This window comes from Bufo bufo, chromosome 3 (genome assembly GCF_905171765.1).
Source record: "Bufo bufo chromosome 3, aBufBuf1.1, whole genome shotgun sequence".
Taxonomy (NCBI): domain Eukaryota; kingdom Metazoa; phylum Chordata; class Amphibia; order Anura; family Bufonidae; genus Bufo; species Bufo bufo.
In genome coordinates, this window is record NC_053391.1 from 618702048 (window position 1) to 618717334 (window position 15287).

Below are 15287 nucleotides of genomic sequence, written 5' to 3' on the forward strand. Positions count from 1 at the left end.
GGTGCAGGGGTTACAGGTACACCCAGGCATTAGTAATGGCACATGGCAAGTGGTCATGGGGCCTAGGGGCAGTCAAGATATGGAGCCAGATTCTGCTGTACCTGGAAGGAATGTGATGATTGAACTATCTGTATTTGGTCGTTCTTCAAAGTCCATCATCACTTGTGCCGAGCCTTGGCGAGTGTAACAACGAACCGTAGACTTGTAGCTGACATCCCCACTTCTGTACACCATGGCTGTGATCTTCCCATCCTTCTCGTGCCCCATGTACATGGCCTCCCTGAATTGAACCTTTGGCACTGAGGACAAAAACACAAGTGCGTTGTATAAATCTGATTTCAGAATGTTGATTTACTGTACGTCTTCTTCATTGGAGCATACAATTTTGCATGATCCTGCACCAAGTATTCCTTAAGGTCAAAACCGATCATCCTAACGATATGCTATGACCAAATGAGATGGATATACTTTTTTAATGCACAATTACAAAAAAAAAACATATTAGGAGAATTTCTCTTAAATTCTGGCATCTGCATGTCGAGTGCAGAGCTTGTGTGAGCAAAGACACCCATTAAAGTGCCAGTCACAACAAAATCACATCACAACAAAATGAGAAAGCAGTAAAAAAACTGCACTTGATTCAAGACTTCTCATGATAGAAATGGAAATGTCACTTACAGTCAGAGACGGTGTCATTGATGTATACTATGGCTTTACTGGGCTCCCCGAGGACGGCGTTCATTGGCATACGCAGCACGAGTTCAAACTTCTCTATGCCCTCCAGCACCGGCTGTCCCAAGTCATCCAGAATGACCACACGGAAAGTCTGCATGTTAACGCCGGGAGCAAAATCCAGATTCCTACTGATACCTACATAGTCAATGCCAGCTGAGAAAAAAAATGCCTTTTATTAGTATATTTCCTACAGCAATCCAGGGTCATCATTATTAGATCATATTCTGAATAGACAAACAAATATCCTATCCTGGATCTATTATTGGACGACCTAGACAAACATGCTCAGAGGAGATGGAGAAAAGCACCCCCAAAGCATGATGTTACCACCCTCATGCTTCACAGTAAGGATGGTGTTCTTCAGATGCAACTCATCCTTCTTTTTCCCCCAAACACGATGAGTGAAGTTTAGTGCAATGCATGATTTGAAACCATGACGGCATAGTGTTCTACCGACAGTGACCTTTGAAACTGTGGTCTCAGCTCTCTTCATGTCATTGACCAGCTCCTCCCTTGTAGTTCTGGGCTGATTCCTCACCTTTCTTATCATCAGTGATACCCCACGAGGTGAGATCTTGCATGGAGCCCCAGTCCAAGGGAGACTGAGGCTGGGTTCACACCAGAGCGTTTTACAGTGCGTTCCTACGCGCTGTAAAACGCTCACCAGGCAAAAACCAATGATTCCCTATAGGCATGGTTCTCACCTGAGCGTTTTACAGCACGTACGAACGCGCTGTAAAACGCCCTACGCCCCAAGAAGTACAGGAGCTTCCTTGGGGCATACTGTCGCGCGTTTCCGCCCATAGACTTCAGCGGGAACGCGCCTAAATTGGGGTTTGCTTGTTTCCTCATTTAAAAACGCGCGTACGTAAACGCCCGATAAAAACAACTGTAAAAAGCGCATACCGAATACGCTCAGGTGTGAACCCAGCCTGACAGTCGTCTTTAGCCTCTTCTATTTTCTAACAATTGCTCCAACAGTTGATCTATTTTCACCAAGCTGCTTGGCAATTGCCCCGTAGCCCTTTCCAGCCTTGTGGAGGTCCACAATTTTGTCTCTGGTGTCTTTTGACAGCTCTTTGGTCTTGCCCATGGTAGTAGTTGCCGTCTGACTGACTGTGGGGTGGACAGGGGTCTTTAAAGAGCTCAGAGAGATGCTACTAAGTTAGATTAATGAGTGGCGTAGAGGTGGACTTCTTAAAGGCACAGTAACAGGTCTTTGAGAGCCAGAATTCTTGCTGTTTCTCAGGTGTTCAAATACAGTCCTGATCAAAAGTTTAAGACCACTTGAAAAATGGCAAAAAATCATATTTTACATTGTTGGACCTTAACAAGGTTCCAAGTAGAGCTTCAACATGCAACAAGAAGAAATGAGAGTGAGACAAAACATTTTTTGAGCATTCAATTAAACTGAAACAGGCTGTTTTTCAGCTGATCAAAATTTTAGGACCACATGCCTTTAAAAGGCCAAATCTGTGCAAAGATGTGGATTCATTGTCATTTGCTGTCAGGTAGTCACACGTTGTGATGACAAAGGCAAAAAAACTCTCCCTTTTTTAACGTGGTCAGGTTGTTGAACTGCATAAGCAGGGTCTCTCACAGCGCGCCATCACTGCTGAGGTGGGACGCAGTAAGACAGTCATTTGGAGTTTCTTAAATGATCCTGAGGGTTATGGAACAAAAAAGTCAAGTGGAAGACCCAAAAAAATTTCATCAGCACTGAGCCGGAGGATCCAATTGGCTGTCCGTCAAGACACTGGACGATCCTCGACCCAAATTAAGGCCCTTACTGGTGCTGACTGCAGCCCCATAACCATCAGACGGCATCTGAGACTGAAGGCCTTCAAAAACTAAAAAACGTCTTCAAAGACCTCGTCTCCTTGAACGCCACAGAACTGCTCATTTGGACTTTGCAAGAGAGCACTAAACATGGGACATTCAAAGGTGGAAGAAAGTTTTATTCTCTGATGAGAAAAAATTTAACCTTGATGGTCCTGATGGTTTCCAATGTTACTGGCATGACAAGCAGATCCCACCTGAGATGTTTTCTACGCGCCACAATGGAGGGGGCGCCATAATGGTCTGGGGTGCTTTTTCCTTCAGTGGAACAATGGAGCTTCAGGAAGTGCAGGGGCATCAAACGGCCGCTGGCTATGTCCAGATGTTGCAGAGAGCATTCCTCATGACTGAGGGCCCTCGTCTGTGTGGTAACAACTGGGTTTTTCAACAGGACAACGCTACAGTACACAATGCCCGCAGGACAAGGGACTTCTTCCAGGAGAATAACATCACTCTTTTGGCCCATCCTGCGTGTTCCCCTGATCTAAATCCAATTGAGAACCTTTGGGGATGGATGGCAAGGGAAGTTTACAAAAATGGACAACAGTTCCAGACAGTAGATGGCCTTCGTGCGGCCGTCTTCACCACTTGGAGAAATGTTCCCACTCACCTCATGGAAACGCTTGCATCAAGCATGACGAAACAAATTTTTGAAGTGATAAACAATAACGGCGGAGCTACTCATTACTGAGTTCATGTTTGGAAGTTGGATTTCTGTTTTGTGGGGGGGGGGGGTTTAGTTTTTTTTTGGAGGTGTGGTCCTAAACTTTTGATCAGCTAAAAAAACTGCCTGTTTCAGTTTATTCGTTGTTTTCATTAAATTGAATGCTCAAAAAATGTTTTGTCTCACTCTCATTTCTTGTTGTTGCATATTGAAGCTCTACTTGGAACCTTGTTAAGATCTAGCTATGCTAAATATGATTTTTTGCCATTTTTCAAGTGGTCTTAAACTTTTGATCAGGACTGTACTTATGTTCAGCAGTCCAAGAGAAATAGATTTTTTTTAAATCATACAATGTGATTTCCAGATTATTATTTTTTTATTCTCTCAGAGTGGGAATGCACCTACAATGTGAATTTCAGAACCCTCCATGATTTCTAAGTGGGAGAACTTGCAAAATCGCAGGGTGTTCAAATACTTGTTCCTCACTGTATACACCCGCACAGAAGTCAGGAAGAAGCTCCATTCATACAGGCACCAGAAGTCAGAATAAATGGCACATGATGAAAAAAATGATGTTTTAAAAACAGTTTACTTATTTTTGTAAAAGTAAAAAATATATATATTAGTTAGCCAGAAAATAAAAGATAAAATCAAAGAAAATTGAGATTCCTCAGTGGTTAATACCTTTTAATGGCTAACTGAAAAGATGATGATGCAATTGCAAGTTTGAGGCCCTTCCTCAGGTATATTTAAATTTAGTAAGACCTGAGTAGTCTTGAAGACTTGCAATTTTGTCATCATCTTTTCAGTTAGCCATTAAAAGGTATCAACCACTGAGAAATCAAAATGTTTCTATTTTATTGAGTCATTTTTATGTGCACCATCCTGTTTAGAGGTTCAACATGTCACCAGTGGAGCAAACATGAAATTAAAAGTAAAATCAACCACATACATATAACAGTAAAGAATAGGAAAGAAAGGAACATATTTTAAGCTATTTATTCCTATAGTTATGTGGTTGTCAAGAACACCCTGGCACAGTCACTAATTTTATTAACCACGGATATGGTGGTAACATATGCTGTGGTGCAGTACTGCAACCACGCTCACATTAGTCACTCTGGAAAACAGTGCTCACAATGTAATCACACGAGCTTTCTCTGGTCCGACTTACCTATGGCTGACACTGGCTCCGTCTTTTGTGACCGCACGGTGACAGTGGCAGTTTTTGACAGATCAGTACCAGTCCTCCATACACGTACTTCTATGTATCCCGCACTTTCATCCACGTACAGTTCCACATCTCCAAAGTAAAAAGCAGGCTCTGGAAAAGTATATATATAAGTGTAACATATCCGTGTGGATAATAACGGTAATATAATAATTATGTCTGCAATATAATGAAATTACTGAAATAGTAAAAAAAAATGCTCATGTGGTCATGCTACAGGGTGCAGGGGGGCATCTCATCATAATAACTGCATTTTATACCACGGGGGTCCTTGTACAGGCCCGATGCGTGGCCATGACGAGCGCCAATCGACAATATAAAAAGCTCAATGGGCAGCCTGTTCTCAGACAATGGTGTGGACAATGGGCGTCTCTCTGTTCTGGTTAATTAAGGTAAGACCCTCAAAGACGTTCATAGGCGCTAAGGCCTCGTCCACATTTCCGTTTTTCACTGATTTTCCACGGACAGCACACATACCCATTGATTTAAATGTATCTGTTCACATTTCAGTATTTCTTTTACTGATTGTGGGTAAGTAAAAAAATCACGGAGACATGCACTACTATGATCCATGATGCGGACCAAGCACGCCCATAGAAGTCTATGGGTCCGTGAAAATCAAGGACAAACCACGGATGCCATCCGTGGTGCGTCCGTTTTTCACTGAAGACTAATAGGAGATTCTTTGGAAATTAATTTTCAGATGAGCAACGTCAGTGAATTACGGATAACACATGGATGATAAAAACGGACACACGGACTAACCACGTATCCCTCGCGGACATCTTCACAGATGAAACATGTGTCGTTGACACAGAAATGTGGACGAGGCCTAATAGGGCATAAGGAAGGTGGTTTGAGACAACCTCGTTAATGGCACTGGATCAAAGAAATGCCTCGAGGATGTAAATGGAAAGATTCGCGGATTCTTGCACATTTTTTTTTCATTCCTGCTTTATCAACACTCATGCTTTCCTACTGGCTTGTGCCAGCTCCGGAGACTATGTATATACAACCTCATCTACATTATCTCAATATACTTAGAGAAACGGATGAGTCAGTAAATCTTGGGAATTCTTAAGATAATGTCAGAATGAAAACGTAACCACCAGATTGTGTTAGTCATAGAATTTATATCGTCAATGGGCTGGAAAAACACAGATACAAAATGATGAATACATTGTTAAAGGGTTTACTGTGTCTTATTAAAGGGTGTTATACGGGACTTAAAGAGGTATTCCGGTTAGATTAGGTTATCCCATATCCACAGGGAATACCCCCTGCAGCCCCCCTGAAATGAACGGAGCAGACATGTGTGCGGCCGCTCCATTTATTTCTATGAGAATTCGGAGCTTTGTACTTGTTTATCTCCGGAACTCCCATAGAAATGAATGGAGCGGCAACGCCCATGTGTGACTAGCCGCTCCAATTATTTTAGGGGGGCTGCAAGAAGGACGGGGCCCCGTTCTTGTGATTGGTGGGGGTCCCAGTAGTAGGACAGGGAATAACAATCTAACCAGAATACCTCTTTAAATATTGATGAACCAAGGATATGAATTGAGGTTAGGTAATCAACATCAGATCGATCAGTCGAGGTCTGACTTCCAGAATCCCTGCCAATCAACTGTTGGAAGTGGGACTCAGCGCTTGGGCGAGCAATGCATCCTCTTCCTTAGCCTGTGATGTCACGCCCATGGGTCAAATGGCCTTTGGGCAGCTCAGTCCCATTCCAAGTTGCAATACCAAGCGCAGCCACTGTATAATGTATGGTGCTGTGCTTGATATATTGTGAAAAGCAGTGGATCGGAAGGGGTACTGGGATGGGAATACCCCATGAAATGATCTTGGGGGCTAAGTGAGTGAGAAAATACAAACATCTTGCACAATGATGTATGATCAATCAAGCAAATCTTTATATGTCACAATCATTACTAGAGCTGAGCGAATCGAAGTTGACAAAGTGGATTTCGGAAAATTTTGATTTGCACCGAATCCGAATTTCCTCAAGCTTTGTGGTAACGAATCGCATTTTTTCCTAAATTGGCTGCTGCACGTGTGAGGACATGGAGCAAGAAACTTTGGGAAGGCGGGATCACCCATAATGCCATGCATGCAGCCAATCAGCAGCCAGCCAGCCTGGTGATTTCACAGCCCTATAAATAGCCTCAGCCATCTTGGATTCTGCCATTTTCCAGTGTGCTTAGTGCAGAGAGAGACGTCAGCAGACGCTAGGGACAGTGCTAGGAAAGACTTCATTGTGCTAAAAAAACAATTTACAAGTTCAGGGAAAGATTATTCAAGGTGTAGGGAAAGGATAGGGAGGAATCATTCCACAGCTTTTATGTTGAACAGGGTTCAGTAGGTGAGGTTACAGCCTGGGTAATAAGAAGAATCCTATTACACCTTGCTGCACTGACTGGGGACCCAAATTGCCATTATACAGCTCTGTAATTCCAGCAAACTCTTCTTGTTATTGGGGTGCAAGTGCTGTTTGATACAGCCATTAACAGGGTTTAATACAAGGAAATATTTCTATGTCTTACTTGCCCTTGTGCGGTGCAGTTAAATGTTCTAAAGCATTTTTTGGCTTGTATTAGTCGGGAAAAAAGGGCTTATTAGCCGTTGTGTGGTGAAGTGGAAAATTGCATCCCTTTTTGTCGTGTATTAGTGGCAAAATAAAAATATATTTGTCGTTCAGCGGTGCAGTTATATGTTCTAAGGTGGATGCTCAACAGACAGGATCCATTTTTAGGGGGGTTTTTTTCTGACGGATCAGAGGAAGGGCAAACTAATCAGTGACGTCTACACAAACTTACTGCTGACACCCTCTTCACTCTGTCGGGGGGATATACTTGTATAAGCGTTTAATAGAACAGGGTCTGTAGACATCTATGTGGAATCAGCTGATGACGGTGTAAAAGGAGTGCGCTTCCTCTTGGCGCTAACATTGAGTTCATACTTGAGTTCATACTTGAGTTATTTGGTCAGTTTTGGCCCCATGACTGCCCGAATAAGTGAAGTGTGCAGTGATTCTAAGGGCGACGCCTGTCATCTGCATGTCATACGGACTCACAGTATTATTTCACTACCGCAGCAGAATCCCTATGCGTGTTACTGCAAGGCACAGTGTTCTGCACCACAATAAAGGCTCTCTGCAGCCAGGAAATAGCCATTTTTAACGCGATTTGCCGCAAATAAATTCGTATTTATTACGTTAGCATAGAACAGTTGCAGTAATATATTTTACAGTATATCGACATTGAACAATAAGCCACAGAACTTAATTATCATTTTCCTGTTGGAATGTGACTGAATTATCATTTTAGTTTCATGTTTCCAAGCTCTCCTGAATATACTGGATGCTATAAAATGTAACAATATAAGTCACGGGTAAAAGTTAATGTTTACTAACATGTGACAAGAAACACTAATAACTGACGTTCAGGCAAGTTTAGCCAGTCGTTCTCATGCTGAGTGTGCTGTTACATAACTACATGTCCCACGTATTACACATATCCTAATGACTGGAAGGAGAACTTACAGACAATGGAACACATTTCTGGTATAGGACTGTGTCCTTCTTCTAGATGTCCCCTAATGCCATAGTTATCACACTTTCTAGTTTCATCATTTTAAACGAAATATAATATTAGATAAAGGCCAGCTGAAAAACACACAACATTGTTAGATTTAAACAAAACTCCTGCACACGTAGTGTAAGGCTGGGTTCACACTTGAGCGTTTTACAGCGCGTTCAAACGCGCTGTAAAACGCTCAACACATGAAAACCAATGCTTCCCTATGGCCCTGGTTCTCACTTGAGCGTTTTACAGCGCGTTTGAACGCGCTGAAAAACGCCCTACGCTCAAACAAGTTCTTGAGCTTCTTTGGGGCGTTTTGACGCGCGTTTGTGGCCATAGGACACTGCAGTCAATCACACAAACGCGCGTCAAACGCGCGTTTACTATTGCAAAAAACGCGCATAAAAACGCGCGACAAAAACGCGCGTTAAACGCGCATATCAAATACGCTCAGGTCTGAACCCAGCCTAAGAAATCCACAGCTGAAATTGACCTGCAGTGCAGATTTTACAACCACAGCATGTAAATTTAAGCTGTGGATTTACACCCCATATTTAACTGTTTGCAACGCATAAAGGAGAAATCGACTGCAAATCCAGAGCAGAAATTCTGCCGAAGAATCCCAGCAGAATCCACAACGGAAAAGATGGAATAAAGGTACAGTGATTTCAGTCTAGTGGGCCCAATGGACTTCAGTCCAGGGCTGGGTAGAGCAGTAGGAAAGATGGAATAAAGGTACAGTGATTTCAGTCTGAGTAACTGTATTACTGTACATTTATTACATCTTTATTCCATCTTTCCTACTGCTCTACCCAGCGCTGGACTGAAGTCCATTGGGCCCACCAGACTAAGGCCCCACGCACACGATCGTTGTGTGTTTTGCGGTCCGTGTGCATTCCGCAATGTGCAGAACGGCGCGGACAGCAATTACTATAACTGCCTATTCTTGTCCCCAAAGCGAAAAAGAATAGGACAGGTTAGATTTTTTTTGCGGACCACGGAACAGAGTAACGGATGCGGAGAGCACACGGAGTGCTGTCTGCATCTTTTGCGGCCCTATTGAAGTGAATGGGTCCGCATCCATGCCGCAAATACTGCCGTTCAGATGCAGACCAAAACAACGGTCGTGTGAATGAGGCATAAAGGATAGGAAAATGACATCCATTGGGATGAACATGAGCTAGAGGACAGTAATCTGCCGTCCATTGTGATGAACATGAGCTAAAGGATAGGAATCTGCCGTCCTTTGTGATGAACATGAGCTAAAGGATAGAAATCTGCCGTCCTTTGTGATGAACATGAGCTAAAGGATAGAAATCTGCCGTCCTTTGGGATGAACATGAGCTAAAGGATAGAAATCTGCCGTCCTTTGGGATGAACATGAGCTAAAGGATAGGAATCTGCCATCCTTTGTGATGAACATGAGCTAAAGGATAGAAATCTGCCGTCCTTTGGGATAAACATGAGCTAAAGGATAGGAATCTGCCGTCCTTTGTGATGAACATGAGCTAAAGGATAGGAATCTGCCGTCCATTGTGATGAACATGAGCTAAAGGATAGGAATCTGCCATCCTTTGTGATGAACATGAGCTAAAGGATAGAAATCTGCCTCCTTTGTGATGAACATGAGCTAAAGGATAGAAATCTGCCGTCCTTTGTGATGAACATGAGCTAAAGGATAGGAATCTGCCGTCCTTTGTGATGAACATGAGCTAAAGGATAGGAATCTGCCGTCCTTTGTGATGAACATGAGCTAAAGGATAGGAATCTGCCGTCCTTTGTGATAAACATGAGCTAAAGGATACGAATCTGCCGTCCTTTGTGATGAACATGAGTTAAAGGATAGAAATCTGCCGTCCTTTGGGATGAACATGAGCTAAAGGATAGAAATCTGCCGTCCTTTGGGATGAACATGAGCTAAAGGATAGAAATATGCTGTCCTTTGGGATGAACATGAGCTAAAGGATAGGAATCTGCCGTCCTTTGTGATGAACATGAGCTAAAGGATAGGAATCTGCCGTCCTTTGTGATGAACATGAGCTAAAGGATAGGAATCTGCCGTCCTTTGTGATGAACATGAGCTAAAGGATAGGAATCTGCCGTCCTTTGTGATGAACATAAGCTAAAGGATAGGAATCTGCCGTCCTTTGTGATGAACATGAGCTAAAGGATAGAAATCTGCCGTCCTTTGTGATGAACATGAGCTAAAGGATAGGAATCTGCCGTTCTTCATAATGAACAAGGGAAGAAAAATGTACATGGTGCTATAAATATTATCAGTGTAAGCAATCCTGCATCCATGGCTGCCACCCCCAGATCCTTCACATCGAGTTAATTCAAGTGTTGTGTCTTCCTAGTAATATTGTACGATGCAGTTTATCCAGAGTGTTTGCTCAGATGTAACCCTGACTTAAGTTTCAGAGCTAATTTCCTGAAAGCAGGTTTAGCAAAGGGCAATGGAGGAGCCACGATTAGTATAGAGTGGCATGGGTCACAATGAGAACAGGCTATGATGAATGCGGCTTCACATGCAGTACATCTTTAATCTAGTAAAGCCGCCTGTGAGAAACAAGTTCAAATATTAATGACCTCCCTTTAGAAATGAAGCTCTATAAGTATGTAAAGTAGATTTGCCGGAGAAGAGGAAAAGGAAAGACAGGCTTAAAGTCGAACCAATTAGTAAATTGAGAATGCGGGCGTTTTGTGAGGACCGTGCTAAAGAAGCTAAATCTGCTCTTTGTTCGCCTGTATCCTGCTCTTATTATTTTTGCAGTTCCATCTCCTGTCCTGTACAGGACGAGATCATAAAATAAAACTTCGCTGTCTTAAAGGTCACGGCTTGTTACGGGGATAAAACATTGGAAGCCTGGATTTACTTTGGCCATAATTAGCGGTACGTCCAGGCTGCTGTACATTTGTGTCTATCGGTGCTCTCTACATTGATGTCCTCCAGAGATGAATGGAACTGGCCTCGTTGTATGACTTTTGAGTGGACAGTCCTTCCTAGGGGTTCACTATGCTTTTTTACCACTAATTGCAAAATGAATTCTTTAGTTCATGTGGAAAATTGGGGGAAACATTTTAATGGGAGTGTTACCCGCAAGATGGCTATTAAACTAAACACAAAAATGAAAGGCGGAATCTAATTGGGTGTTATGGGCAACTAAGCCATTTTTCATTTACAACAGTTTTGCTAAAATCTCCCCCATTGCCCCCACATATTGAAAAACTTGATCTTGCAATCCTGGAAATTTGTTTTTTAATCCATATGCAAATTAGGTTTTAAGTGCAGGACTGTGCTGCTTGGTGCACTGAAGCTCCTCTGACTTTTCTTCCCAGCCACCCCCACTATAGCCTTGACATAGCTTTTGAGGCGTCAACACTCTTGATCCTGAAATCCCAAACCTGCATTATTAATTTGAACTCTGGGCATGTGCAGAACAGTTTCAACAGGCTGGTCCAGAACAGAGTGCTTTCCTGCATATGCACCCAGTTCAAATGAACTGCGCAGGTGCACGATTTCAGGGTCAGGTGCAGTAACTCCTGGGAAACCTGGCTTTGTCAATCACGCTGACAGGGAAAAGCAGAGGAGCTATGGTGCACCAAGCATTTTGAAAATGCCCTCATTGCACTTAAACTCTCATTTGCATATAGGTTAAAATCCAAACTTCTCAGGATTGCAGTATCAAAGTTAGCAATAAAAGGTATGTGTGCAATATGTGGGGTTCTTCAGTGTCTTCTTTGTTGACGCACCACCTGACCGTTGGCACTTATTAGAGAGGTATAAAGCTAAATGTCATGCCCCCTGTAAAATCCTCCTTTTTTGCTGAGGGTCCTCTGGAAATAATATGATCACAGGGTTTCTTACTGCTGAAACCCAAAGTGATCAGCTGTAATCTGTTGGGGAACCACACACACGAGAAATTAAGTACTGCATAATTCCCATAGAAATTGATGAACTGCCATGTAATATACATTTGTGCCAGACCCTCGAGAGCAATAAACCCTTTTTCAATCCATTCTCTGCTTTCTTTAAAACATAAGGGTGGAATGAAGGCTTCCCCTCTTAAAGGGGTACTTGAAAATGGGTTTTCTAATCCAGCCAATCCTTTTCATTATTCTTTTTCATAGTTTGTGATAAATACGGCTTACTTTAGTCCCTCTTCCGGGGAAATTAAGGCAAAATCTCCTAATATTGCAGATAGATACTAGACGATCACAATGATGGAGTCCTTGAGCTCAGACCAAATCTGAATTCTGGAAATATCACTGTAGACTATAAGCAGCACCTAGATTTTCTTAGATTTAATTGTCTAATGCAGAAAAGAACCATTGATCGTATTAATTTCTATAGGATGTGGCGGACTTGGACATTTGTAAGGAATCTCAAATGGATTTAGGTGTTGTATATTTGTGGAACTAGCTCCATCGCATTCCATATCTATCCCCTCACATTAGCCTCTACAGGCAGGTACGGTCCTATTAATGTCACATGAACCAAAGCCAATTAATGTAACCATAAAATGACAGTTGTATAACCCTAAAATACTGGATTTCAAAGCCACAGGATGAAGCCAGGGTCTTCAGACATCCAGCAGAGAACACACAGTGCATGGGACTGAAAACATACATGATGCACAGTATATTTTCCATAGTGTTCGCACCTTGATTTTGACTCTGGAGCTGCTGCGGCCACAAGTAAGATCATCCTGGAAGGTCATCAGACTGGGTCCTGTTAACCCAACGTAAGAACTGGAGATATTACCAAACTAAGCATGCATAACATTGCTACTCCTGAAAAGATATCCTGGCACATCAAGCTTCCACATTCCTGACAAATTAAAGCAATACAAAGCCACAGTCAACCTCCCATGATGAGCAGCCTGAAACAAGCAGAGAGCACCTAGCATATACTGTACGTGCAGGCTTAATCCAGAATTCTCTGGAAGGGGTTCTTTCATATATAAGTGAGTAACATAATACTAATAAATAATAAGCATACGCCATTATCAGTAAAATGGTGCATTATCAGTTGAATATTTGAATAGTCTGACTGCTGGAAGCCCTACTGATTTCAAGGAGAAAGAAGTGGTGGTTCCTCTAGGACCATGGCATTACTTGTTGAAAATGTACAATACTGCACGTGGACATTTGCACAGTTAGTAGTGTTCTATTCATTAAAGGGTTATCCCACAAATTAAAACAGTTTTTACTCCCAACTTTGTAACAAAACAAAAGTGCAATACATGTTTTAATAAAACCAACCCAGTTATACAAAAGTTGTACGACTTTTCTTTTACACGCTGATTACAGTTTATTTACATAAAAGTTCTAAAAATAATAATTTTGGATTTTTGCAAACAAATGGATTTAGAAAGTTAAAAAAAAAAAATCCTTCTCCTGACCGCATTATTCAGAATGCCAAAATGAGAGTGATTATAGAAGTCAGGAAGGATTTTGTACTAACGCCAGCGAGGGTTTGTTTGATGTGGTTTATATTAGCTTCTGAGATGCTGAGCCGTGATCTTAGCACCTTTCATCTTCTGTTCATTTTTGGCATAACTCATACAATTAGAAATGAATCTTTTCTATATGTTGCCAGGTTGAGGGAGTTGAATGGTAATTTAGTTCCTTGTATGCTGACACAATATGGACCAAACTTTACACCCTAGGATCTCCAGTAATTAAACAGATTTTCAGAGCTACTGATAAGTCTACATTACTGCAGTTCCCAATTCCAGTCTCCTAGGGCAAAGTATGCAAGGGCCTACATTCATCTCTCCCATGGTCAAAGTATGCACAAGTATCCCCCTTTCCACAAGCAATTCAATGCTGGCATGATAAAGCACCCCCTTCTGTGAAACCTATATGCCCTACTATAGTCTGTCGCCCTATTCAGAATGCACTCATGTGGCCCTGTCCATTCTGCTTTCTCCAACTTCCTCTGACGGTGCCTTTAAAGGGGTTGTCCAGTTACATAAAAAAAGGTAAAATTAATTTCTCTTATACTAACAGACTTAGTATAAGTGTGGTGGATACGCAGAGAGCCTGTAAACAGCACATGTGCTACCTGCTGATGAAGTTTGCAGTAAAGAGTCCTGTTAGACTAGGAGTCCCTCATATGCATTAGCATGTAGCACATGGACTGTTTCCAAGCTTGGAGAATGCAAGAAGTGAGTTCTGACACAGACAAGGAGATCCAGACAGCCCCTTCATACAGAGAGGGGTGAGGGACACCTCCATGTCTGCGTCCGAACAAATGCAGAAGCGGAACTGCCGGGACAATGGCACCAGCATTGAAATCTGCATCGGTGGAGCTTTCTTAATTAAAGGGGTTGGCCACTTTCTGGATACTGCTGACCAATGTGTTTGTGAGATGATTATATTGCCCTTACTAATATAGTCTTTGTTGAAATTCTGCACCATTTTCTATATTTCATGTTATTCCCTCTTCTTGGCCAAGTCTTTTGTGCTGTCCACAAAATAGCTGATGATGGAGGGTCATGTGACCAGGAAAATCACCTCCAGGGGATGTCTCCTCCATTCAAATACCCTACACCTCCCATCTGCACTTGCACTATTGGGGGTTTAGCGAAGGTGCAGTGTATCTGAATGGAGGAGACATCACATGGAGGTGATTTGCCTGGTTACATGACCTTCCATCAGCAGCCCTCTTGTAGACAGGGCCTCTGTGTGGACAGTACAGAACTTTTGCCTAAGAAGGGGCCATGTCTTATGAAATATAGAAAGCACAGAATATCAACAAAGGCTATACTGGTAAGTGCCATATAGTCATCTTATGTACTACATATTGTCTCAAATAGGCAGAAAGTGCAGTCATATAATGTACTGTATTAACCCCTTCAACCCCTGTCACCCGGTTCAGAATGCACTCATGTGGCCCTGTCCATTCTGCTTTCTCCAACTTCCTCTGAAGTCAGGTCCATTTGCTTGCAGCCAGGTCATCTCGTTTGTGCTGTGTTCTGGATCGTGAATGCCCATCTAACTAGCATGGGAGGGTGTAGCCGTGTCCTTCCGATCCTACTATTTCCCTGTAGTGAAGCAGTAGAGAGTGTAGAGAGCTAAACAGCACATGTGCTGGATCTTCCCTGGGGAAATAGAAGGATCCAAGGGACATGACACAAATTACAAAGTGAAAGATGGCTGCACATACTGAGTTTACTAAAGCGATGGTTAGAGCCATTGCTCCATTTCCGGACGCTTCCAGTCCACACAG

General features: G+C 42.5%; 1 protein-coding gene across 1 annotated transcript in view; it reads right to left on the reverse strand.

Moving 5' to 3' along the window:
* Nucleotides 1-15287, reverse strand: part of FREM2 (FRAS1 related extracellular matrix 2) — a 216893-nt gene that overhangs the window by 47664 nt on the left and 153942 nt on the right. Inside the window, exons 7-9 of the mRNA XM_040426093.1 lie at nucleotides 4413-4562; nucleotides 679-888; nucleotides 102-299 (exon numbers count right to left, since the gene is read on the reverse strand). Coding sequence (XP_040282027.1) covers nucleotides 102-299; nucleotides 679-888; nucleotides 4413-4562 — 558 coding nt within the window. The remainder of the gene's footprint in view (nucleotides 1-101; nucleotides 300-678; nucleotides 889-4412; nucleotides 4563-15287) is intronic.